This window comes from Salminus brasiliensis, chromosome 1 (genome assembly GCF_030463535.1).
Source record: "Salminus brasiliensis chromosome 1, fSalBra1.hap2, whole genome shotgun sequence".
In the NCBI taxonomy this organism is placed as follows: domain Eukaryota; kingdom Metazoa; phylum Chordata; class Actinopteri; order Characiformes; family Bryconidae; genus Salminus; species Salminus brasiliensis.
In genome coordinates this window covers 30,270,059-30,297,019 of record NC_132878.1, presented here as the reverse complement: position 1 = coordinate 30,297,019, position 26,961 = coordinate 30,270,059, and the positions used below count along the sequence as shown (strand labels likewise).

The 26,961-nt window shown below is 42.0% G+C and overlaps 2 protein-coding genes and 2 pseudogenes across 2 annotated transcripts; all 4 read left to right on the top strand.

The window, feature by feature from the left end:
• Window positions 1–8,632: 8,632 nt before the first annotated feature.
• LOC140574906 (trace amine-associated receptor 1-like) lies at window positions 8,633–9,658 on the top strand. Its single transcript, XM_072694979.1, has one exon. It carries the CDS (start codon window positions 8,633–8,635, stop codon window positions 9,656–9,658), a length of 1,026 nt encoding a protein of 341 aa, XP_072551080.1.
• Window positions 9,659–11,780: 2,122 nt separating this feature from the next.
• LOC140574897 (trace amine-associated receptor 1-like) lies at window positions 11,781–12,806 on the top strand (annotated as a pseudogene).
• Window positions 12,807–13,963: 1,157 nt separating this feature from the next.
• Window positions 13,964–15,976, top strand: LOC140566286 (trace amine-associated receptor 1-like; annotated as a pseudogene).
• Window positions 15,977–24,165: 8,189 nt separating this feature from the next.
• LOC140565372 (trace amine-associated receptor 1-like) lies at window positions 24,166–25,856 on the top strand. Its single transcript, XM_072691662.1, has 3 exons — window positions 24,166–24,317; window positions 24,364–24,797; window positions 25,822–25,856. Exons 1-3 carry the CDS (start codon window positions 24,166–24,168, stop codon window positions 25,854–25,856), a joined length of 621 nt encoding a protein of 206 aa, XP_072547763.1.
• The last annotated feature ends 1,105 nt before the right edge of the window (window positions 25,857–26,961 follow it).

Here is a 26,961-nt window from a genome sequence, read left to right as displayed (position 1 = left end):
TGTTGAATGCTTGCTGGGCCTCTGTGGACCAGATGAACATACCTGATGTCTTCCTCATCAAAGCAGTCAAAGGGGCCGCCACGGAGCCAAAATTCCTAAGAACGTCGGAAGAAGTTGGCAAACCCAAGGAAGCACTGGACTAGGTATACAGACGTTGGCCTGGGCCCGTTTTACATGACCTTGATTTTGGTCGGGTCCATGTGCAGGGTGTTGTGGGACACCACAAAGCTTAAAAAGGAGATTGTCTGTGCATGGAACTGTGATTTCTCTAGTTTGATGAACAGGTGATTCTCCAGGAGCAACTGGAGAACCCATCGGACGTGGGCGACGTGTTTGTCTACGGACTTACTATAGATGAGGATGTCATTCAAATAGATGAAAAAAAACCTGTCCAAAGCCCCCTGAGGACCTTGTTAATGTATCGTTGGAAGACGACGGGCGTGTTCATCAATGACAAGGTTCTCGTAGTGCCCAGACAGGGCGATGTACGCCGTCTTCTACTTATCACCCTCTTTGACCCTGAACAAGTGGGCACTGTGCAGGTCCAGCTTGGTGAAAATGGAGGCCTGCTGCAGTGCCTCGAAGGCTGAGGTCATTAGGGGTAACGGCTAGCGGTCCTTAATGGTTATTTTATTGAGGCCTCTGTAGTCAATACAGGGTCTCAACCCCCTATCCTTCTTCCCCACAAAGAAGAAGCCAGCCCCAGCTGGGGAAGTGGATGGCTGGATGAATCCTAAGGCCAGGGCCTCCTGGACATAGTCCTCCATTGCCTGACGTTGTGGTGCTGACAAAGAAAACAGCCTACTTCTAGGAGTAGTGCTAGGGAGGAGGTCAATGGTGATGTAAAAGGGTCTGGGGAGGTTTGGGGCCTGCCGATTACTAAACACCTCCCAAAGGTCCCAGTACTCTTTTGGTAACCAGGAGTCAAAACCTTTGAGAATGGTGTCAGTACCCTTGAGGCAGGAGGACCGACAGACTGGCCCCCATGCCAAGACAGACTGGGATAGCCAGTCCACATGGGTTATGCTTCTGGAGCCAAGGGAAACCGAGAACCAACCACAAGTCAGGAGTGTTAATATTTTGGTTTGGTGGGACACCACCCTGCACGCAAAGCTAGGAGATGCCCAGAGATTCTGCAGTAGAGGCACCTGCAAGAGACCCTGCCGCTTCTCCACGGATCACAAGGTTGAAATGCGACAAACTGGGCTGCGGAGGCACATACGTGGGGTTGGTGCCCCCACACCGGGGTGTGATGTATGCCACCTTGGAATGCTCTGATGGGAAGTGGGATGGCTGCAGTTTGAAAGTCAGTGAACATTAAAGGAAAAAGCCTCTACAGCTTCCTGGCCCACCAGCATTGCATTGTGCTCTGGGGCCAGTAGAGAAGGTTCAGCACAAGGCACCATGGCTGCATGCACTTAAACTGGAGTAAATGAATACATGTGACATGTCCACAGATGTGAATACCACATTGTGGAATGTACAATCTAAAGGCTGAAAGCTGAGTTTGAACTATTTTCTCAGCTTTTTTGTGTTGTTCTAGTACAACAAAAACACAAACATGAATACCTGTCATGCCAGGGGTCTGGCGGGGGTTTAGGATCTTGGCCTGGTGTAGATATTCCAGATTCTTGTGGCCCATGACCACTTGAAAGGGGAAAGTGGCACCCTCTAACCAATGCCGTCACTTCCCCAAGGCCATCTTAAAGGCCCTATCTCCTATGTTGTAATTGCGTTCGGCTGCTGTTAGTTTCTCAGAATAGAAGGCAACCAGGAGTTTGTCACTCTGCCCTGACTCTGCCCTCCGCCAAGAATGCCTTTCTGTGATTAGGGTGTTTTAACAACTGGGCCGAGGTGAAAGCGTGTTATGACATTGAGGGCCCGGTAGTCAATACAAGGGCATAGACCCCCCCTCTTTCTTCTTGATGAATAAGAACCCCGAGGCCACAAGAGACTTGGACAGAGATGTACTTCTGAACTAGGGCCTCTGAGATGTATTCTTCGCCTGTTCTTCCTTCCCAGTGTAGGGGTAAATGCGTGACTTGGACAGGGTGTAGTCTTCGACTTAGTCAATGGCATGGTTAAACGTGTGATAGGGAGGCAGCGTGGTGGCCTGGGCTTTACCTAAAATGTCTCTTAAGTCGGAATACATTGGGGGCAATGTTACTAAGGTCTCAGGACTTTCAGTAGAGCTGGACAGGAGCTTGATAGGGTCTAGACCAAGGCAGTGGGACAGACAGTACAGGGGCCAGGAAAGGATCTCCCTCTCAGGCCAGGAGATGTGAGGGCTGTGCTTGTTTAGCCAAGGAGTACGTAGAATGATGGCATAGTCAGACACCGGGAGGATGTGGAAGGCTATCTCCTCTGAATGGAGCTAGATGGCTGACAGTCATACTGGCGTGGTGACATGAGTAACGGGGGCAGGTTCTATGGGTTGGCTCTGGAGGGCCCTCGGGAGTGACCTAACAGGAATCCCCAACTGTGATACAATGTCAGCGCTCATGAAACTGCCCTCCACGCCACAGTCAATCGGTGCTGAAAAGACAAAGTCTATTGGCAGCGTGAGAGATTTGGAAAACAACCCACTAGTAGGAACACTAACTGCACATGCTCTCCAGGGGTTGGGAATGAGCTTTTTGTGAATGTGGAGTCTGCAATCATGTCTCATGCCTCCGCACCTCCACAACAAAAACAGAGTCCCTCCCATGCTCTCTGACACTCCTCGGGCGTATGGTGGCCTGAACTCACCTCCATGGGTTCCGAGGCATAGGGGGTCGTCAGCGGTGTGGTCGTGGTGAGCGATGGGAGGCGAGAAACAAGGTTTAGACTTTAACGTAGGGGCTACAGATGCATAGGGGTGTGACAGGGTATAGCATCTGTGTGACAGGGTAAGCAAAATGAGACTGAATGTTGGAGATGAAGAGGAGCTCCAAGGTAAGTCATGATGGGAAGCAGATGTTGAAGTTAAAGTTTTGTGTGTCTGGGCATGTGAATAGATAAAGCCTATGGGCCAAATTTGGGGGATGTTTTAAGACAGTACCTTTTATTTGTCTAAAAATTTGTCTTTATTTAAGACAGTCTCACATTTGTTAATTATGTGTATTAATTTGATCATTTTTGATAAAAAATACTTAAATTTTTTTTTTTTTTTTTTGCTTGTAAGTACTATAAAAATAACCTACTACCTATTTTAATATGTAATGTCTTTTTGTCATTTGTAATTTTTAAATCAACAGTTAACCTACATGTGGAAAAAGCAAATGCCTTCGATTCCAAGCCGTCGTCCACAGGCCCAAATAAGGACTTCTGCTTCATTTACGTTCATGTGTGAGTCGAGTCGTGTTCATTTGGTTCATGCATTACACCTGGGACTGGGGGGTACTTAAGGAGCCATGACACCATCATGCTCTGTCGAGAATTGAACCGCCTGGAACCTCTGGGACGCTCCGAGGTTCCTCGCATGTTCCGGTGTGTTCAGGTCAGCTCTGGTGCTTTATCCACATTCAGGAGCAGGTCTCCCTGCTACTCACGCATCTAGTGAGGCTCGCTCTCTTCATGTCAGGATTCTCAAGTTACCCATGTCCAAGCAAGGCGACCTACGCTCACGGCACTTTACTCTGACCATCACTGCCATGACTACGTTTAAGTTCTACACCATGATTTTTATATTTGAATTATGATCAGAACAGTTCAAAAGTATAGACACCAGACTGTTCCTGTCTCGGTGGCCCCACCAGCCTCTGTTCCTGCAGTGGAATCTGTGCCTACTACCAGGCAAGCAGTGCCAGCTGCCCCTGTTTCTAGTTCTGTTCAGGCAGTGGTGCCTTTGACTGCCCCAAAACAAGCAGTGCCAGCCTTCCTGCAACACCCACCATGTTCGTTCCTGTGATGGCGACACCCAACGTGTCTGTTCCTGTAATGGCGATGCCCACCACATCCATTCCAGTGCCAATGGCAGCGGTGCCCGCTGTGTCCGTTCCAGTGCCAAGGCCAGCAGCGTCCGCCATGTCTGTTCCAGTGCCAAGGCCAGTGGCACCCATCGCATCTGTTCCAGTGCCAGTGGCGCCTGCAGCACCTCATGTTGAGGCTACCTGGTAGGCCGCAGTGGACTCTAGAGAGAAAGCCACAAGAATGTTAAGTTGTCTTGGTCCTTATTTGGTTTCTGGTTTTCATGGTCATGGTCACGTTTACACAAGTCGACAAAATTGTTGGTACCCCTCGGTTAATGAAAGAAAAACCCACAATGGTCACAGAAACAACTGGAATCTGACAAAAGTAATAATAAATAAAAATACTATGAAAATGAACAAATGAAAATCCGACATTGATTTTAAACCATGCTTCAACAGAATTATTTTACAAAGTAAACTCATTAAACAGGCCAGGACAAAAATTATGGTAACCCTGAAAATAATGTGACCAAAGGTTGACCGAATACGAATAGTAACAAAAGAGACCAGAAAAACTTCTAAAGAGATTAAAGGTGAACTTCAAGCTTAAGGAACATTAGTGTCAGATCACAACATCCGTGGTTGTTTGAGCCAAAGTGGACTTCATGGGAGACGACTAAGGAGGACACCATTGTTGAAAACAAATCACAAAAAACTACATGTTGACATTATCTACAACTAGATTTTCGCACCAGTGGTAGTAAGGAAGTGCTCAATGTCTGTGTGCATTGAAAGTAACATTCCACATAAAATGTTGTCAACAAAAATAGGGATGTCAAGCTCAGTGGCATCAGGCCAAACCTTATTCAGGTCTTAATCGGCTGGCAAATTGGCATATCCAAAGGTACATTGGGTGAAAGTATATTGCATGTGACAAAAGGTGAATGCCAGCATGTACTGTTTGGCAACATGAACTGGAATGGTCCAGAATTCTGAGGCCACATCTAGGGTGGAAAAGAATTTAGCATCGCTGAAACTGGGGAGTTTTTGGTGAAGCTATGTTATCTGTCATCATAACAGTGGAACCTGATTGCTGTAGTCAATGGTTATTAGGTTTCAGGACTGGCCATGTGTGCACATAGTCTAATAATCTGCTAGTCTAATAATCTCCTTATCAAGAAGTCAAAGTATATAGACTGGCCAATTACTGTTTGAAGTCATGAAACCAAGAATGGTTGATTGAGGAAAAATGATTGTTTTGTGGCATTCTGTACATACAGCATTGTGTAGGCCTACTCTTCTTTGGGGAACACGCAGCAGCAGCAGAAGTCTGGGCCAGCGTAGGTGCAGTCCACCTCTCTGTGTATGTGGGTTGGGGCACCACTGACACCAGCCGAGCTCAGGATGAGGGTGCTGCTCGAAAGTTCACCATTCTATCAAATAATGAACTAGAAGGGTCTGCTAAACTATGCCCACACTGTTTTGATACATATTATACCACCGCCAGACCCTCCTACAGTGGAAAAATCAGCATAGAAACAATCTTTCAGACAAAGTTCTGCAGACGCTACAAGTGCTCAGCCTGCTACGAGACCCAGGCCTGCTCCCTCGACAATAAACTGGACTACATTCAACTCCAGCGAACTACCCAGCATGAGTTCAGAGACTGCTGTGCTTTAGTCTTTGTGGAATCGTGGCTTAGCGACAACATTCCTGACAGCGCCATTCAGCTAGACGGGCTAGCCTTGTTCAGAGTGGATAGGAGCGCGGCTCTGTCCGGGAAGACTTGCGGTGGAGGCGTGTGTTTACATCAACACGGAATGGTGTAACAACGCTGTGACTGTCGCCAAGCACTGCTCTCCGCTGGTGGAGTTCATGATAGTCAAGTGCAGACCTTTTTATTTAGTACGGGAATTCAGCGCCGTGCTGATAGCCGCCATGTACATACCACCTAGCACTAGTGCTAATGCTAAGGAGGCACTATGGGAACTGCACAGGGCCGTCAGCGATCTGCAGACCAAACACCCTGACGGACTGTTTATTGTCGCCGGAGATTTCAACCACGCTAATCTCCAGTCAGTCCTCCCTAAATTCCATCAACATGTGGACTTTGCAATGAGAGGAATGAACGCGCTGGACCTTGTTTACACAAACATCCCCAGCGCGTACCGGACGGAGCCCCGCCTTCACCTCGCGTTCTCAGACCACATGTCTGTGTGACTCCAGCATACCAGCATATGTTATCTTGGAGGAGTATACAGCATCAGTCACTGGCTACATCAGCAAGTGTATTGATGATGTCACTGTCTCCAAGACCATCACCAAACGCCCAAACCAGAAGCCGTGGATGTCTTCTGAGGTTCGTGCGCTACTGAGGACCCGCGACTCTGCCTTCAGAGTGGGTGACAAGGCCGCCCTGAGGAAAGCAAAAGCCAAATTATCACGACCCATCCGAGAGGCAAAGCGCACACACGCCCAGAGAATCCACAGCCACTTCAAGGACATGGGTAACACGCAGCGCATGTGGCAGGGCATCCGGCAATCACAAACTACAGGACAATGCCACTGTCCTGTGACAGTGATGCCTTCCTCCCTGATGCCCTGAACGACTTCTATGTACGATTTGAGGCACAAAACAACACATTGGTGAGAAAGATCACTCCCAAGCCAGATGAGAAGGTGTTGTGCCTGACTGCAGTGGATATGAGGAAAACTCTGCGCAGAGTCAACCCACAGAAAGCTGCAGGACCAGACAACATCCCCGACAGAGTGCTCAGAGAGTGTGCAGACCAGTTGACAGATGTTCTCACGGACATCTTCAACATCTCCCTGTGCATCTCCACTGTTCCAACGTGCCTCAAGCCCACCACCATCGTCCCCGTACCGAAGAAGTCCGCGGTGTCCTGCCTCAATGACTACTGTCCTGTTGCTCTCACGCCCATCAGCATGAAGTGCTTTGAGAAGCTAGTCATGAGGAACATCAAGACCCAACTGCCCTCTTCATTGGACCCCCTGCAATTTGCATATCGTCCCAACCGCTCCACGGGCGATGCCATCACCACCACCCTTCATCTCTCTCTTACCCACCTGGAGAAGAATGCTGTCAGAATGGTCCTGGAGGAACGTTGTTTCATTTCACTGTGTACTCTGTATGTAGTTGAAATGACATACAGAAAATAAAACCCACTTGACTTGACTTGACTTGACTTAAGCCCACCAGTGACACACTTTTTGTCACATACGTACACTACATACGGTTCCGTATGTTTGCCCTTAGCAGCCACCTTTCCATGTCCTCTAAATCAATGACCAAAAATAAATCACTGGTCTCCCACAGACCAAAAGGTAAAATAAATAAAAAAAACATCAGCACTCAGCTCAGCTAAGCAGTCTATATGTTATGTGCACCTTAAATATCTGTGGTATTGATGACCAAAAATGTGAGTCACAGTACATAACAGTACACTGAGTTTAGGCTTACTGCAACTGCAATGTACATTTTGGTAGACTCTAAACACTCAAATTCTACTCAAAATAAGTACAAAATTAAAAAGGCATCTCATAATGAGGTGGGGGGACAAGGTATAGTACTACAGTTTTGTCCAACTGGTAGAATAGGTCCAGAAAAGCACAAAGTGTGTTGGCCCACAAATTCCTGCCCCACTGGTAAGAGCCCAACCTGATAACCACCAAACTCTCACCACCTCTCACTCTCACAAAATCCAAATTAATCTGGGAGATCTGAAGGCCAAATTCTCAAGTGGGTCCATCAATCCAATTAAGCCAAACAAAGCCCCTGTGGGACTAGTTGGGGACACATCTGCCCCAGTAAGGCCATAAACTATAGTACAGCCTTCCAGTACCTTATGGTCCTCACAAACACAAACACAGGGGAATTACTTAACTTTGTCATTAAAGTATAACATGGTTTATATACTAAAATATATCTTTTGTGTTTTCCTCTGAGCTACTTTTGCAACTGTAATTATGATGACAAATGAGTAGTAACACCATACCCGATAGGTCTATTTGGTGGTGTGTCTCTTTATAAAGTTTGCAATCTTGTATGCACTTTTTGCTCTCTCGGTAACAGATAGATAGTAGTGGGGTGACCCAGCTGTGTCTCTTATCGTATGTTAATCCTCACTCTCCTGCTCTGTGATGATCATGGCCCCTCCTAAATTTGTGGAATTGGGACACAGCTGAAGGACCAAGACGGACTGCTGCTCACAAACTGTCGTCTACATACCCAAAATGTGTTTGTTAGACTGAACCCTAGCAAAGTTGGTAGGAAAATGTCCCAGCTGGGCTGGAGCCAGATGGGAGATCTGAAGATGTAAATTTGTTTTGTGGTGAGCAGGCTGTTTTCTAACTAAGTCAAGGCTGTCCAGTTTCTTTCTCTTGTAATGTATTCCAATTAGAAGTATTACCTTGGGACAACTATGAGGAAATTGTCAAATCATTTGCAGTGTTGGAGGAGTATAAATCTGGACCACACTGTGACTTTATCCACTGTGGAAATTAGAGGTAAGATCAGATGGAGGGCTCCTTTAACATAATACATTTCTGCATGTATATATAAAAACTATGCAACATAACATTAGATACATGATGTGTATTTTCAATGCTGTTGTTTCCTTTTCAGCTCGCAGAACACTTTTTATTTTTTTATTTTAATGAGTTATTTTTGTGACATTTATACTTGCAGGTAGATAACAATATTGCTATTTTTGGACTTCAGAATGAACTCAAGCCAAGCTCACATAGTGGACATCACTCCTCTATGCTATGAATTTGTAAATGGATCTTGTCCAAAGATTGCATATTCTCTGTTTTTGAGGGTTCCACTTTACTTGTTTCTCTCCTCAGTGGTGATTTTAACAGTTTTTGGAAACTCATTTGTCATCATAATCATTCTTCATTTCAAACAGCTGCATATGCCAACTAATTACCTTGTTCTGTCTCTGGCTGTAACTGATCTGCTGCTGGGGGCCTTGTTGATGCCTCCTAGCATGGTACGCTCTGTAGAGACTTGCTGGTATTTGGGCACTTTATTTTGTAAAATACACAGCAGTGTTGACATCACTTTGTGCACAGCTTCCATTTTAAATTTGTGTTTCATATCCATTGATAGATATTATGCTGTGTGTCACCCCCTGCTGTATCACAGTAAAATCACCCCCTTTACAACACTAATCATGATTTTCATCTGCTGGAGTATCTCCACTTTAGTGGGGTTTGGAACTATATTTCTGGAGCTCAACATTCTCGGCAGTGAAGAGTTTTACAATGAGAATATTGCATGTGAGGGGGGTTGTGTGTTGTTTGAAAATGCCGCTACAAGCACTGCTTCTTCTGTCCTTTCTTTTTATTTCCCTGGTGTTGTGATGTTCAGTATATATTTAAAGATATTTCATGTTGCACAGAAACAAGCAAAGTCCATTGAGGACTCAAAATGTAAAAACAATATGAAATCAATGTTAAGCAGAGAACAAAGGAAAGCCACCAAAACTCTGGCTGTGATTTTGGGGGTGTTTCTAACACTTTGGACACCATTTTTTGTCTGCTATATCATTAATCCATTTATCAGTTACTCAGTTCCTCCGGTATTGATGGATATGTTTGCTTGGATTGGACTTATGAATTCAACCTGTAACCCTATTGTGTATGCGTTCTTCTACACATGGTTTAGAAAAGCATTCAGGATGGTTTTATCAGGTCAAATATTTCAGCCAGGGTCTTCAAGAATAAAGCTGTTTTCACACTAAATGAAATGAAGACCACAACAAAATATGTATAAATGTCAGAAAAGGTTAGCATGCATTGTACAAAAATGCTGCAAATGTAAGCTTACTTTTTATTAGAAACATAGACTGCAGTACTCAGTCTCATTTTCAACTATACATTTAGTTTTATATATAGTTAAAAAAGATTGTACTCTTATTAAAATGATGGGTTGCCTAGATAATATTGAAATCCTTGGAGTTTTTATATCTGTTGGTTGAAACAATAGAATTTCTAAGGATGCTGATGAGCCAGTAGTTGCCCCAGGATGGCTGAGAGCCCATACGCCATTCATGTAATTTCTTGTAAACTGATACAGTAGTAAGATAATGAAAGTCACTTTATGTAAGAGTTTTAGTGATGCCAGTTTGTCTTTTTCTGTGTAGTTGTTTTAGTTATTCCTGTACTCTGAGTAGAAAGACACAATATGACAATAAAAAAATAAATAAAAAAGGTTTCTGCTATGGTGCTGCTAATATAGGAAAGAACAGTTCTAATGCTCTATTTTACAGCGTATTTGGAATCTGAGAAGAATTCATGCTTTGAAAAATTACAAGTTCAGTTGTCTTAAAAATGATCTGTTTTATTTATGATACCTTTTGATTTATTATCAGCCATTTCTTCCTTTTTCTTACTAATTTCATGTCAAAACATACTGGTTCCATCTGAGGTACCAACAAACATGAGTTGTGTAACCTATACAACACTAACACAACTGGTTAAAGTCATTTGGGGAATAAAAAAAAATCGATTTAGCATGGCATGAATCTCTGTTTTATGTAGTTGTTGCTATTACATTTTTGTCTCTATTAGTCTTTTGTTTTTAACTAACAGTATTTCGTACACCAAAGCTCTCAATGAGACAAAAGATAAAAGGTTGAGCACAATGTCTTAACAACAATCATTTCGAATACAGTTTTAGAAGAGGATTATGTAAAAGGTGGAACAGAGTAGTAGATAATCAATGTGTTTTGTCTAATTAAAAAGACAGTTTTGGTTAATCAAGTTGTGTGTGTTTTGTGTGTATGTGCATGTTTCTGTACTTTAAGCAATTATTTGCCTTAAGTATACTTAAGTATAATTTTGGTTACTATACCTCTGATAAGTACACACAAAGTAAACTAAAAGCATATTCGCATAATTTTAGTTGAAAGAAGTATACTAATAGCATACTTGATTAAACTTCTTTGTAAGGCCACGGAAGGCTTATATTACACAATTAGTTATCTAATCGTAAAGGTCAAAAGAACCTACACTTAATTAAAGCTTCGTCACATCTCAGTCACACCCAACTGAAGTAACGTTTTTTAACAAGTACAGTTCTATAAATGTGTGTATATATAAGGATTTAAGAAAAAATATGTTATAGTACACACATTTGATTAGTATTAATCATGTGAACAATAATGTAAATTAAACCTCTCTTACTTTCTTGCAAGTCATACTCTTCCAAAAACACAGACCTTGTGAGCCTTTTCAAAGTGTCAGCAGGGTGTATCTTTCCATTTTGCTTTTGTAAACTAAAAGCAGGACACCAGGAGTGTAAATATTAAAAATAAAGTAAATATTGCTCTTAAAAGGACACTTAGCTGCACTCATATCTTGAAGTCATCTAAAAGTCTCTAAAAGTCCTTTCCTGACATAATTACTTTCTAATAAATCTGCTATCCCATGAGCATGAATTTCTTGTTGTCAAACCAAGGAACCATTAGGATTTCAAACACAGGGTATGACATCAAATAGTGCAAGGGGTTGAGTCATTGAATGGAGTGTAGCAGTGGTCCAGTATCCTATCACCCCAACAAGAGGGCGGTGTTTTATCACTTGCGGTGTTGAAAGAGTATAAATCTGGGCCACTGTGTGATTTTATCCACTGTGGAAATTGAAGGTAAGATCAGATGGAGGGTTCCTTTAACATAATAAATTTTTACATGTAAATATAAAAACTAAATAACATCTGATACATGATGTGTATTTTCAATGCTGTTTTTTTTTCTTTTTTCAGCTCACAGAACAATATTCTTTTTATTTTAATGAGTCCATTTTCTGACATTTCTGACATTTATTGCCTTACAGAAAAATATATCTCTTTAGTTGGACATTAGAATGAACTCAAGCCAAGCTCACATAGTGGACATCACTCCTCTGTGCTATGAATTTGTAAATGGATCTTGTCCAAAGATTGCATATTCTCTGTTTTTGAGGGTTCCACTTTACTTGTTTCTCTCCTCAGTGGTGATTTTAACAGTTTTTGGAAACTCATTTGTCATCATAATCATTCTTCATTTCAAACAGCTGCATATGCCAACTAATTATCTTGTTCTGTCTCTGGCTGTAACTGATCTGCTGCTGGGGGCCTTGTTGATGCCTCCTAGCATGGTACGCTCTGTAGAGACTTGCTGGTATTTGGGCACTTTATTTTGTAAAATACACAGCAGTGTTGACATCACTTTGTGCACAGCTTCCATTTTAAATTTGTGTTTCATATCCATTGATAGATATTATGCTGTGTGTCACCCCCTGCTGTATCACAATAAAATCACCCCCTTTACAACACTAATCATGATTTTCATCTGCTGAAGTGTCTCCACTTTAGCGGGGTTTGGAACAATATTTCTGGAGCTCAACATTCTCGGCAGTGAAGAGTTTTACAATGAGAATATTGCATGTGAGGGGGGTTGTGTGTTGTTTGAAAGTGCAGCCGCAAGCACTGCTTCCTCTGTCCTTGCCTTCTATTTCCCTGGTGTTGTGATGTTCAGTATATATTTAAAGATATTCCATGTTGCACAGAAACAAGCAAAGTCCATTGAGGACTCAAAATGTAAAAACAATATGAAATCAATGTTAAGCAGAGAGCAAAGGAAAGCCACCAAAACTCTGGCTGTGATTTTGGGGGTGTTTCTAACACTTTGGACACCATTTTTTGTCTGCTATATCATTAATCCATTTATCAGTTACTCAGTTCCTCCAGTATTGATGGATATGTTTGCTTGGATTGGACTTATGAATTCAACCTGTAATCCTGTTGTGTATGCGTTCTTCTACACATGGTTCAGAAAAGCATTCAGGATGGTTTTATCAGGTCAAATATTTCAGCCAGGGTCTTCAAGAATAAATCTATTTTCACACTAAATAAAAATAAAGCCCCTGTTAGAAAAGTAGTCAAAATGTGCACATAATGCACATTTTCATTTTCAACTAGACATTTAGTTATAAATAATAAAAAAAAAAACTATAATTGCAAAAGAATGGGATGCCTAGTTAATATTAAAATTTTTGGAGTTTTAACATCTGTTGGTTACAACAGTATAATTTTTAAGGATGCTGATGACCCAGTAGTTTCCCCAGGTTGGCTAAGAGCCCATAAGCTATTCATGTAATTGACTGATTAATTAGTAAGATAAATAAGAGTTAACTGATGCCAGTTTGTCAGTTTCTGTGTATTTATTTTGATCCTTCTGTACTCAGAGTAGAAAGAGACAATAATGACAATAAAATAAATTCTGATGTTCTATTTTACAGTGTATTTGGCATCTGAGGAGAATTTCTGCTTTGGAAAGTGACACGTTGAAATGCCTTGATCTGTTTAATTTATGATATCTTCTGTTTTCTTACCAGCCATTTCTTATTTTTTCTAACTTCCTGTCAAAATACTGGTTTCATCTGATGTACCAACAAACATGAGTCTTGTTCTGTGATAAGAATATATTCTGTGGTAATGAACAAATGCAAACAAAATATTCCATTAACCAAAGTAAATGTTGGCATACATGTCCCTCACAGCTCTACCATCCATGTTGTCTACAATTAAAATTTCTTTCCATTGCTCCAACTGATGCACTCTTGGCGTTCTTTCTGAAGTATTGCTACATCCACTGAACCGGTTTTGTGACTTTATATTGTCTTTTATGACAGGATATGAATACACAATATTTGTGTTTTTATATTTATTTATATAAATGTATTTATATATTTATGTCAGATTAGTCAATTATAATCCCACAAATTCTTGCAGTGTCTATATTAGAATACAGGATACATTTCACACCGGTTAAACATCACTTATATCCTTCCATGGGTTTGTTGGTCCTTGGGAAGAAGGGTCTTGCTTTCATTTCTACATTAATTAGCTCTGCCCTACATTTTCCTGTACCACAAATTTTCATTATGGATGCCACATGTTAACAAGGACATTGATATAAAGTTATTTCAGCACTGAACTACCTACTGGCTTGTGAAGAATGTTACTCAACATGAGTATATGAGTGAGACACAACCAGATTCACGAGATGTATGGTACTCTAATTTAAATCTGTGGTCTACATCTTAAGGCTGTGAGGGCAAGAATTGTGTTCTTTACCTGACAGCGTCACATATAAGGGTATGTGAAACACATAATAGATGTCACATTTTATGCCATAGCACCTTTTTGTAAAACAGATCGCTCATATTTAAAAAAAAATAATAATAATATTACAACTGTTCTATTAAATATGCATATTGTACCTCAGTTTGCACCAGAAAAATAACAGTTAAAAAAATAGAAATCCAATATTGTAATGACAGTCATGTGCATTATGATTGAATGTAAATTTCACAACTGGTGTTGTGAAAAAATGTTTTACACTCGAAGGACCCTTTAATGCTGCCTGGATCTTTGTGATATTCTAATGCATGTATTGCTAGGCCTGTTACTAACAACAGGGTTAACTGTGATTTTAGGTTGAGCTTGCATATTATTTTAAGTCCTTATTAGAAATTGAAATTACATTGTATTGGTGATACCAGTTGCAAAGAGTATAATAAAATAGAAGCAAAGGCCTGTGGGTGTTTTAGTATCTGAAGTATGGACGTCATTAAGAAATGTTATAAATAAGATGATTGGTTAACCATGTAATCTTTTTTCCCCCAAAAGGCTTAATGGCTATTATTACAATAAACAATTAGAAATGATTTAACTTTATTTAATTAATGTTTTAAGTTAAATTTCTTAAGAATATGCTAGATTGTTGAATTGCTTAAGTAAAGATACAAATCAACTGCATATACAAGTTGAAGCATGAAGCCACCCTGAAACACCAGTCCAATTGTTTTCACATTGCAAATTTAAATATTTACACTGCACTGCTTCAATTTTAAATCTCTCCTTCATTTCCATTGACAGATACTATGCTGTGTGTCACCCACTGCTGTATCACCATAAAATCACCTCCTTTGTCACAGTAATCATGATTGTCACATGCTGGAGTGTTTCCACAGCAGTTGGGTTTGGAATAATATTTCTGGAGATTAACATTCTGGGTATTGAAGAGTTTTACTATAAGAATATTGCATGTGAAGGAAGTTGTGTGTTGTTTTAAAGCACAGCATCGAGCACTGCTTCCTCTCTCTGCCACCCAGCCCGACCTGCTGGAAGATTGCCCGCTGAGGTCCCCTCTACCTGCGTCAAACCAGCTGCCACCTACCAGTCCGGCCAGCGGGCCCCCCCACCCGCCACCACCCATGGCGGACCGGCGGCTCTCCCGCCTGCCACTGCTGCCTGTTTGGTGGCCGTGTTGAAACCTAGATATCACCACTATTAACTTTCTGTTGTATCTGGTTTAGTAATTTTTATCATTAATGTTTAAATAGTTCTGACCAGAGGAGGATGGGTCCCCCTTGTGAGTCTTGGTTCCTCCCAAGATTTCTTCCTCCAGCTTTGAGGGAGTTTTTCCTTGCCACTGTCGCCGTTTGGCTTGCTCACGGGGGGTCTTTGATCCTTCATGTTATTTCTTCTTTCTTCTCTGTCTCTGTCCTTTATTAAGTACTAATTATGTAAAGCTGCTTTGTGACGACAACAGTTGTAAAAAGCGCTATACAAATAAATCTGACTTGACTTGACTTGACTTTTCCTTCTATTTCCCAGGCATGGTGATGCTCAGTATATATATAAAGATATTCTGTGTTGCACAAAAGCAAGCAAAGTCTATTCAGGACTCAAAATGTAAAAATACACAGACAGTAATAAGCAAAGAAGAGAGAAAAGCCACAAAAACTCTGGCTGTGATTTTGGGTGTGTTCCTGTCACTTTGGATGCCGTTCTTTATCTGCAACATCCTCAATCCTTTTACTGGCTACTCAATTCCTCCAATATTTTTTATATGCTTGCCTGGATTGTACTTATGAATTCAACCTGTAACCCTATTGTGTATGCTTTCTTCTACAAGTGGTTTAGAAAAGCGTTTAGGATTATTTTATCAGGTCAAATATTTCAGTCAGGGTCTTCAAGAATTACTCATAAACTCCACAACAATATTTTCTGAAATCAAGCCATTGTACTAAAACAGTACAAATAACTCACTAACTAACATTTCATTTTAGTGTAAAAATAGACAATGTTATTTTGAAGTTTTAAAATGTAAAAGTAAGTGCTGAGTAAATAAAAACCTTGAGAGAAATTCTGCTTTGGCAATGTTTTTACAGAAAAAAGTTTCATTTATTACATCATCCAATATATTGACTTTAAACACATGAATAAATGAATTGTCCTCCAGGATGTTTTTCCTCCAAGTGTTTTTTTAAGCCAGCAAATAAAAAATTAAACCATGTCAACTAAATTCATGAAAGGTGTGGTGCACCTGCATGTACCCTTTACATGTAATGAGGTAAATAGACTTCTAAAAAAACTAAGCGTAAAGTACACATCCACAGACATGGTGCACACTTCCAAACATATGACCAAACCAACAAAAGCAAACAATACATATTTTTAATTCCCTTTTGTGATATATGACTTAGCATAGTTCAAATCTACAGAAAAGCCTCATTGTTAAAGTAATGTATATTAAATCCTGGGTAAATGTGATGGGGACCTGAAATCCAGAGGATTGTTTATAGAGTTCTGAGCTGAAAGTCCAAGGAGTAATAACAGGGTAACTCTTAGAATAACTGCAGAACCAAATTGTATATTTTGTATATCAATTAAAAATTGTATTTCACCATATGTCATCTATATCATCTAAAATCGCTGTTTTGGGAAGCTTTTATTAAATATAAATATAAATATAAATCTCGACTACAGTTCGGCATGTGGGATTGTTTTGCCATCAGACTACATGCTCTGGAGGACACCAAACATCATTCTGTGTGGATGCTTCCTGCAGCAGGCACTGGAAAGCTTGTAAAGGTAAAGGATCAAATGAATAAGGCCAAATACAAGGAAATCCTGGAGGACTATCTGACCCTGTTTATACCTGGTCACTTTGTGCATCTTGAGTATCCGGATTATATCTGGATAAGGCCAAGCCTCATTAAAGTGCAAATATACATGCTGTACCCCTGCAAAGCGATGATAACAAATAAGAAAACTCACTGCTATATTGTGAATTGTGTTTTCATACAAAATAGGCAAATAGGAGAATTTTAGTACATCAACACATTCTCACATCTGTGCATGTCTTCCACTACAGAAACCTCGTAGAATACTTAAACTGCATGTATAACTAGCCAGCATTAACAACAATTTTAGTTTGTGAATTACCACTGGTTTTCTAACCATAACCAATTACTAAAAATGCTCTGGCTCATTGTCTATTCTGTATTAACTAACTTTTTTTTCTGAGGAAACTGACTTATACTGAAGAACTAACTCATCACAAATAACTTTTAACCCATCACAAATGATGGACTTTTTATACCTACCACACACTCCCCGACAAACATAAATGTTGTCCAAACATTAACACAAAAAGTATCAAAAACAGTGCATTTAAATAAAACAAAATCATAGTACTTGACTTCTGATCAGGTTTGACCATTTTGCATCTGTAAGGTTTCCATTGATTTCCCCCATCTAGATCAGTGCAAAATGGCATTTAAAAACATAAAGGGAACAACACAATGTAACGCCAAGTCAATTACATTTCTGTAAAATCAACCTGTCTAGTTGCAACACTGATTGTGAATTAGTTTCAACTGCTGTTGTGCAATTAGCAAGACAGCCCTATAAAGGAGTGATTCTGCAGGTGGTGACCACAGACCATTTCTCTGTTCTCATCCTTTCTGGCTGATGTTTTGGTCACTTTTTCACTGCATTTTGTCAGTGCTCTCACCCCTAGAGGTAGAATGAGGCAGTGTCTATAACCTACAGAAGTTGCTCAGGTAGTGCAGCTCATCCAGGATGGCACATCAATGCGAGGTGTGGCAAGAAGGTTTGCTGTATCAGTCAACACAGTGTCCAGAGCATATAACGAATACCAGGAGACAGGCCAGTACACCAGGAGATGTGGAGGGGGCTGTATGAGGGCAAAAACCCAGCAGCAGGACCACGGGAGGAGCAGTGCCAGAGCCCTGCAAAATGACCTCCAGTAGGCCACTAATATCCATGTTTCTGCTCAAATTGTCAGAAACAGACTCCATAAGGGTGGTATAAGGGGCCTGACATCCACAAGTGAGGCTTGTGCTTACAGCCCATGCAGGGCGATTGGCATTTGCCAGAGAACACTAAGATTGGCAGATTCACCATTGGCACCCTGTGCTCTTCACTGATGAAAGCAGACCCACACTGAACACATGTGACGGACATGACAGAGTCTGGAGATGCCGTGGAGAATGTTTTGCTGCCTGCAACATCTTCCAGTATGACCGGTTAGGCAGTGGGTCAGTAATGGTGTGGGGGTGCATTTCTTTTAAGGGCCACACAGCTCTTCATGTGCTAGCCAGAGGTCCCTTGACTGGCATTAGGTACCAGGATGAGATCCTCAGACCTATTGTGAGACCATATGCTGGTGCAGTGGGGTTGGGTTCCTTCTGATGCATGACAATGCTAGGCCTCATGTGACTGAATTGTATCAGCAGTTCCTGCACGATGAAAGCATTGATGTTGTGGTCTGGCCTGCCCGTTCCCCAGACCTGAATCCAATCAAGCACATCTGGGACATCATGTCTTGTTCCATCCACCAACTCCACATTGCACCGCAGGCTGTCCAGGAGTTAACTAATGTTTTAATCTAGGTCTGGAAAGAGATCCCTTAAGAGAACATCCGCTGCCTCATTAGGAGCATACCCAGGCATTGTAGGGAGGTCATGCAGGCATGTGGAGGACACACACACTAGTGAGCCTTATTTGAGCAGTGTATTATTGAACACAATATTCTTTTATAAAAGATTTACAAGATTCATTAGAAACAGTGATTTAAAAGGATCACAGCACAAATCAAATCAAATTTATTTGTATATCGCTTTTTACAACTGTTGTCACCGTGCAGCTTTCAGTAATTAGTAATTAGTAAAAGACAGAAAATATAAAATAACATAAAAAAGACATAAAAAATCTAAGACCCCCAGTGAGCAAGTCAACAGCGACAGTGGCAAGGAAAAACTCCCTCAGAGCTGGAAGAAGGAACCTTGGGAGGAACAAAGATTCACAAGGGGGACTCCTCTGGTCAGAACTATTTCTAAATTATTGACAAAAAGTCACCAAACCACATAAACTGTTCTACTACTCAGTTGCAACATAATGATAATCATAATATAATAAGCATGGTGTAGTATAACTTAATATAGTCGTGGCAGTGATGGTAAGAGTAATGATGGTTAATAGTGATATTATTAATAGTGGCAGATCCATTTAGGTTTTAACATGGTCAATAAGTAGGTAGCAGTGGTAGGAGGGTGTGCTGCTGGTCTGGCATGGGTGGTGGTGGGGCGGTCCTGCTGGTCAGACTGGTAGGTGGCAGCTGGTCTGACATTGGTAGAGGTGTTCCAGCAGTTCGGGCTGGATGAGTATGTGCCCATTTACTCGGAAAAGACATGACTGCATGGAAAACAGCAGGTTGTTATACAGAAAGCTTCCTTTTTATGTCTTTCTGCCTCTTTGCCACATATAATGTTTTGATGCTATCATTATGAAGACCAATTACTACAGTGTGCAAGAACATTGCTAGACTAATGCAGGGTCATACCTTAGACCTGATTCTGCGTGAGACAAACAGAACTTTTTGTCTCAGATCTAGAACATGCTTGAAAAAATTTTGTGGGATCTCCTTACTATGCTAGCCCTTCTCAGAATCAGAATCAGAATCAGAATCTCTTTATTTCACCAAGTATGTTACACATACAAGGAATTTGTCTTGGTGAGAGCAACACGTATGACAAGTAACAAAAAAACACAGAACACAGTCTTAAACTAAAGGAAAATGACACTAAACAATAAATAGGGTAGGGGATAAATTAAAAAAGTAAAAAGTACTAAGGTAATAAAGAGCTGAAAATATATTTACAGAAAAGAACATCTGTACAGGTGTGCAAATAGTCATAGTGCAAAATAGGCAGAGTGCAAAATAGCTGTTCAGTCCGGTTTGGTACAGTTCAGTTGTAAGTTTTGAGGTTTAAAGTGGGAGGTGTCCACTGTGATTGAGGAGCGCTACAGCTCTGGGGAAGAAGCTGTTAGCATGACGTGTTGTGCTGGTTTTGATGGACCGCAGTCTTCTACCCGAGGGGAGTGTCTGGAAGAGGAGGTGTCCAGGATGTGAGGGGTCAGATGTAATCTTGCCAGCCCGCTTCCTCATCCTGCTGGTGTAGATCTGCTGAAGTGATGGCAGGTTACATCCGATGATCCTCTCTGCTGTCCGGATGATGAGCTGGAGTTTGGTTCTTTCTTGTGAGGTGGAGGAACCAAACCAGATAGTTATGGAGGCTGTGATAATTGACTCGATGATCGCTGTGTAGAACTGGATCATCAGAGTCTGTGGCAGGTTGAATTTCTTGAGTTGTCTCAAAAAGAACATTCTTTGTTGAGCTTTTTTGATGATGGAGATGGTGTTTTTCTCCCATTTCAAGTCTCTGGAAATGGTGGTGCCCAGGAACTTGAGTGACTCCACCATTGATACTGCAGTGTTGTTGATGTGGAGGGGGGGAAGGGTGGGTGGATTGCGTCAGAAGTCCACCACCATCTCTACAGTCTTTTCTGTGTTTAGCAGCAGGTGGTTGTTGCTGCACCAGGACACCAGCTGCTCAATTTCCTTTCTGTAAGCAGACTCATCACCGTTAGCTATGAGGCCCACCAGAGTGGAGTCATCTGCAAATTTCAGGATCTTTACAGCTGGATCTTTGGAGACACAGTCATTAGTGTAGAGGCTGAAGAGAAGGGGTGAAAGAACACAACCCTGAGGGACTCCAGTACTGAGTGTCCGGAGGTCTGAAGTGTGTTTCCCCAGCCGCACCTGCTGTCTCCTGTCTGTCAGAAAATCCACGATCCACCGACACATGGAGTCTGGCACTGACAGCTGGGAGAGTTTGGTCTGAAGAAGCTGCGGCACAACAGTGTTAAAGGCCGTGCTAAAGTCCACAAACAAAACCCTAGCATAGTTTCCATGGCTGTCGAGATGTTGCAGGATAAAGTGCAGGGTCAGGTTGACCACATCATCGACAGACCTGTTTGCTCGGTACGCAAACTGCAAGGGGTCCAGCAGGGACCTGTGATGGACTTCAGGTGGGCTAGGATCAGGCGTTCAAAGACCTTCATGACTACAGAGGTCAGGGCGACAGGCCTGTAATCATTCAGTCCGGTGATGGTGGATTTCTTGGGAACTGGAATGATGGTGGAGGTTTTGAAGCAGGCTGGAACAGAGCAGAGTTCCAGTGATCTGTTAAAAATGTCTGTAAACACTGGAGCTAGTTGGTCACAGCAGTGTTTTAGGGTGGATGGAGAGACTGAGTCGGGCCCGGGGGCTTTCCTCACCTTCTGTCTGCTGAAGAGCCTGTGAACATCCTGCAGGTTGATGCAGAGATGAGCAGGAGGCAGAGGTGAGAGGGCCAGTGTGGGGGTGGGAGTGGAGGAGGAGGGGGGTGATGGGGGGTAGACAGTCTGATTGTCTTTTGTGAGTTCAAATCTGCAGTAGAACTCATTCAGGTCGTTCGTGAGGTGTCGGTCGTTCAGGAGGAGGGGGGTCTTTCTCACCTTGTGACCAGTGAGAAGCTGAAGGCCTTTCCAGGCTGAAGATGGGTCGTTAGCAGTGATGTGTCTGTTCAGCTGCTCTGAGTACTTGCTCTTCGCAGCTCTAATCCCTTTCTCCAGTCTGTATTTGGCCTTCTTAAAGACAGTTCTATCTCCACTCCTGAACGCTTCCTCCTTTTCCCTCCGAAGCTGTTTGAGTTCAGCAGTAAACCAGGGTTTGTTGTTACTGTATCTCACCTGTGATTTAGTTGAGATACAGCTGTCTTCACAGAAACTGATGTATGACGTCACAGTGTCTGTGTATTCGTCCAGTCCGTCTGTCGCCTCCTCAAACACAGCCCAGTCTGTGGATTCAAAGCAGCCCTGCAGCTTCTCAATGTGTCCACTGGTCCACCTCTTCAAAGTTGTGATGACCGGCTTGTTGGTTTTGAGTTTCTGCCGGTATGTTGGAATGAGGTGAACGAGGCTGTGATCGGAGAGCCCGACAGCTGCGCGCGTGACCGCGCGATAGGCATTCTTGATACAGGTGTAGCACTTGTCCAGTGTGTTGCCTCCTCGTGTTGGACACATGATGTGTTGTCTGTATCTGGACATCTCCTTCGTGAGGTTTGCACTGTTAAAATCCCCCAGAATGATGAGGAGTGAGTCCGGGAACTCCCGCTCCACCTTCGTGATCTGTTCCGCCAGCTGTTTCAGCGCGTCGCTCGTGCACGCGCTTGGCGCAATGTAGGTGCCGGCTAGGATGAACGAGCTGAACTCTCTGGGCGAGTAGAACGGCCTACAGGTTATGAACAGAGATTCCAGATGAGGGGAGCAGGATTTTAACAGTACCGTAGTGTCTCTACACCAGCGCTCCTTGATGTAGAAGCAGATTCCTCCTCCTCTGCTCTTGCCGCTGCTCTCCGCGTCTCTGTCCGCTCTGTGCAGCTGGAAGCCCGGGAGGTGCAGCGCGCTGTCCGGGGTCAGCTCGGACAGCCAGGTCTCCGTGAAGCAGAGCGCAGAAGCAGCGGAGAAGTCATTGTTGGTTTGGTTGATCAGAAGTAGTTCCTCAGTTTTGTTGCTGAGAGATCGGAGGTTGGAGAGGAATAATGACGGTAGGGGTGTACGAGCCCCGCGCTGCCTCAGACGCACGAGCGCGTGCTTCTCCACAGTCTCCTGGCGAGGCCGAGCGCAGCCAGCGCGGCTGTGGTGAGGATCTCCGCACAAACTGAAGGTTCTTGAACAAATTCTGGGATGTTTTCAGGGGAAATGTTGTTCCTGAAGCTCAGTAGTTGTTCCCTGCTCCAACTAACTGAGTTTGACGTACAATAGACAACATTAACAAACAAAAACAAACACCACACGGAGGAGCTCGTCACCGGGCCTGCATTCTCGGCGCCACTGGTGTATGAGCAAAGTAAGTTACTTATAAAAGTCTGTGGTACTTTTTTCTTGGAAACGAGAATGTAAAAATTTGTCCAAGAGTGGGCAACGTTAAATGAGACTATCTGAAGTGGTACTCTTAATTGGAGCACTCACTTTTGGATTTTGGATTTCAACATCAGATGTTCTGACAAACCACAGTTCTTATTTACTTTCTCTCCTTCTCTCCTCTGTAATTAGATAACATAGCCAGCAGCTGACTGATCAAGTTAAACAGCTGGCATATCCAAATTAGTAGGTGAGCTATGGGTATAAGGAAAATGTATCTAAATTAACTAATATTTCCTTGCAGGATGAAGGTTGACTTGTAGAAAGATGCAGATCTACTGCAAGTCAAAGGTTTTGCACCAAGTCACTCTTAACTAATTGCAAATAGAATAAATTGTTACTTCTTACAACCTTAAACCATAATCTATTTTTATTTCATAAGAATAATGTTTTTCCAGTCAATGTATTATCATGGGATAACTATTAACGTATGACTGCAAGGGAACATGTGACGTGTTTTATCACATGTAGTGACAAAAGTGCTGGAGGGCTCATTCTCTATTCTCCTGTATGTCATTATGAATCAAACATGACATAAGAAAACATAAGATAACACCAGACACATAATGTGTTGTCAATGCTTTTCTTACCATTTAAGCTCATTATTAATTGTGAAGTTATGCAAATGAATTTGTAATGGAAATAACTGCAGCTACTTAGGATAAGTACTAGTTGTGTTATGAAAATTGTAAATCGTTTTTTAAAGATTCTATTTCCAAAAAAAGAGTCCACTTAGCAGTTCAGAATGAACTCAAGCCATGCTCAGATAAAGGACATTACTCCTCTTTGCTATGACTTTTTAAATGGATCCTGTCCAAAGCTTGCCTATCCTCTGATTTTGAGGGTGCCACTGTACATGTTTTTTGGTTCAGTGGTGATTTTGAAGTATTTGGAAACCTTTTTGTCATCATAACCATTGTTCATTTTAAGCAGCTGCACATGCCAACTAATTACCTTGTTCTTTCTCTGGCTGTGACTGATTTGCTGCTGGGTGGCATTGTAATGCCTCCTGGGATGCTACGCTCTGTAGAGACTTGCTGGTACCTGGGTACTTTATTTTGTAAAATACACAGCAGTGTTGGTATCATGTTGTGCACTGCTTCTATTTTAAATTTGTCTTTCATATCCATTGACAGATATTATGCTGTGTGTCACCCCTTACTCTATCATAGTAAAATTACCCCTCTTGTCACAATAATTATGATTTTCATCTGCTGGAGTGTCTCAACTGCAGTCGGGTTTGGAATAATATTTCTGGAGCTGAATATTCTTGGAATTGAAAAGTTTTATTATTATAATATTGCATGTGAAGGAGGTTGTGTGTTTTTCCAAAGTGCAGCTGCAAGCACTGCTTCCTTTGCTTTCCTTTTATTTCCCAGGTGTTGTGATGCTCAGTATATATCTAAAGATATTTCATGTTGCACAAAAGCAGGCAAAGTCTATTCAGGACTCAAAATGTAAAAACAGTATGCAATCAGTGCTAAGCAAAGAAGAGAGAAAAGCCACCAAAACTCTGGCAGTGATTATGGGGGTGTTCCTGTCATTGTGGACACCATTTTTTATCTGCAATGTTATTGATCCATTTATTGGTTACTCAGTTCCTCCAGTTTTGATTGACATGCTTATTTGGATTGGATTTTTTAATTCAACCTGTAACCCTATTGTATATGCTTTCTTCTACAAGTGGTTTAGAAAAGCATTAAGAATGGTTTTATCAGGTAAAATATTCCAGCCAGGCTCTTCCAGAACTAATCTGTTTTCACATAAAAAAAAATAAGGTCATAAAGCCACAATTTGTTTACATTAAAAAAGATGGTACGCACTATTAAAAGTAACTTAATTATTATTCTAACTTAAGGCATCCTGTCTCAGATTGGACATTTTATTGCATTAATTGGCAAGATGTTAAGTGTTTTGAGCATGGTGAGATTTGTAATTGAAAGCCCATAAACCAGTACTTTGTCATGCTGTTTTGGAGAAAGTATGGACACAATTGTCCAACACATTATCATATAGTAATACGTTAAATCATTGTACAACCATATTGCTGACTGCTGGTTGTCTATAGATAACTCAGAAAATTGCCCTTTGAAATGTATCCATCTGAAATTTTGCATGTTATTATTTGTTCATAAGTGAGGTTTGGATATGTTTGTATGAATAAGATAAGTAAGCTTGTTCTGCTCTGCTCCTCTATATTTAATATTTAAGAAATATAATGTGTCCATGAAAGTTTACAAAAAAGATCAAATATTAAATTAAATATATGTATATAAATGTATATACAAAAAAAAGACAATAGATAATATGTACACAATTTGAGTCGTAATACATGAAGTACATGTTAAAATGTTTACCTACTAGTAAAATTTTTTTTGGAAAGTGTCAATTCAAAATATTTTTTGTCTCTAATCTTGAAATATGAATTCAACGTTAGTGGCTTCATTTTAACTGATATGATGGGGTTGTACACAGTGATGGGGTGGGTTGAACAAACTCTCTATGTAATCTCTTGGTTTTAGCCTTCACCTGTCATCAGAACATTTTATTAATTGTCAATATAAATTTAGACTTATCATTAACTTATTAAAACAAATTCTAAGTATATTTCAAATTCAGACTTTATTAATACAGTGTCATGGCGGGATAGGCCAGACACAGGGGGATGAACACTCATGAGCAGTATAACTGGATAGAGAGCCATAGGATACTCTCCCTGGAACAACGAGCGACTCTCGTTAGACGCTCAAACCTCAGAGAACATCAGGTCGAGCTGAAGCTGACCTAATGCTGCTAGGATAATGGAAGGGAACCTCTCGGAAAACCTCAAGGTTCCTAGTCTTTACACATCTAATTCTCGGCATGGAGTCTAGGGAGGAAGCCCCTTAAGTACCCCCCGCCTCAAGTGAAATGCATGAAACAATCAGATGACACCAAGCAATCAAAACAATGAACACAAAGGAACTGAATCAAACACACATGATGTAAATTAACTTGAACCGAATCTAAGAACCGACACATACACACTGAAACATGAAACAAGTCCTTAGGTGAGCCTGCCGGCTATAGCTCGGGACCGCCCCCAGGGAGGTGGAATCGACAATGGGGGAACCCTGCTGGTCCGACGAGGTGGCCTGTGTACTTAGCTGAGAGTTTGTGTGAGGGGATCCCTGTCCGGAGGTCCTTAGTCGCCAACCAGACTTGGTCCCCTGGCTCGTAGGATGGGGTCTCCCCTGTCTTACAGTCCTCTTGGATCTTATAGAGCTGCAGGAAGGTCTGGATATGTTGGTGGGCTGTGGTCCAGACCGCTTCACTGAGACACATCCATGAATCCACTGCCAGGACCTGTGTCTCCACGGCCGTCCAGGGGGACAGCGGGGGCTGGTACCCCAGAAAACATTGATGGGGGTCAGACCAGTGGTCGCACACCTCAGTGAGTTCTGGCCCATCTTGGCCCAGACCAAATACTGGGATCATTCGCTGGGGTATTCATGGCAGTATAGCCGTAGGAACTTCCCTAGCTCCTGGTTAGCATGCTCGCACTGGCCATTGGATTGTGGATGGTACCCAAAGGAGAGGCTAATGCTCACCCCCAGGTGCTCACAAAAGCCCCCCTAAACCCTTGACGTAAACTTAGCCCCCCGATCTGATACTATGTACTCCGGAATCCCAAAATTCCGGAGGACGTGGTCCACCAAGGCCTGAGCTGTCTGCATTGCTGATGGCAATGGCCATTGGAATAATGTAATAAACCTAACCCCCCGAGAAAACCGATCTATCACAGTCATCAACACCATGTTCCCCTCTGATTTGGGCAGGTCTGTGACAAAGTCAATTGCCAGGTGAGACCACATGCGTTCAGGCATGGACAGCAGCATGAGC

What these genes read in the sequence shown, in the direction of transcription:
- LOC140574906 (XM_072694979.1), top strand. Translation starts at nt 8,633, where the DNA reads ATGAACTCAAGCCAAGCTCACATAGTGGACATCACTCCTCTATGCTAT.
- LOC140565372 (XM_072691662.1), top strand. Translation starts at nt 24,166, where the DNA reads ATGTTGTGCACTGCTTCTATTTTAAATTTGTCTTTCATATCCATTGAC. An exon ending in AGTGTCTCAACTGCAGTCGG is followed by an intron (nt 24,318 to 24,363) that starts GTTTGGAATAAT and finishes GGAATTGAAAAG; the next exon opens with TTTTATTATTATAATATTGC. An exon ending in ATTAAGAATGGTTTTATCAG is followed by an intron (nt 24,798 to 25,821) that starts GTAAAATATTCC and finishes GACTCTCGTTAG; the next exon opens with ACGCTCAAACCTCAGAGAAC.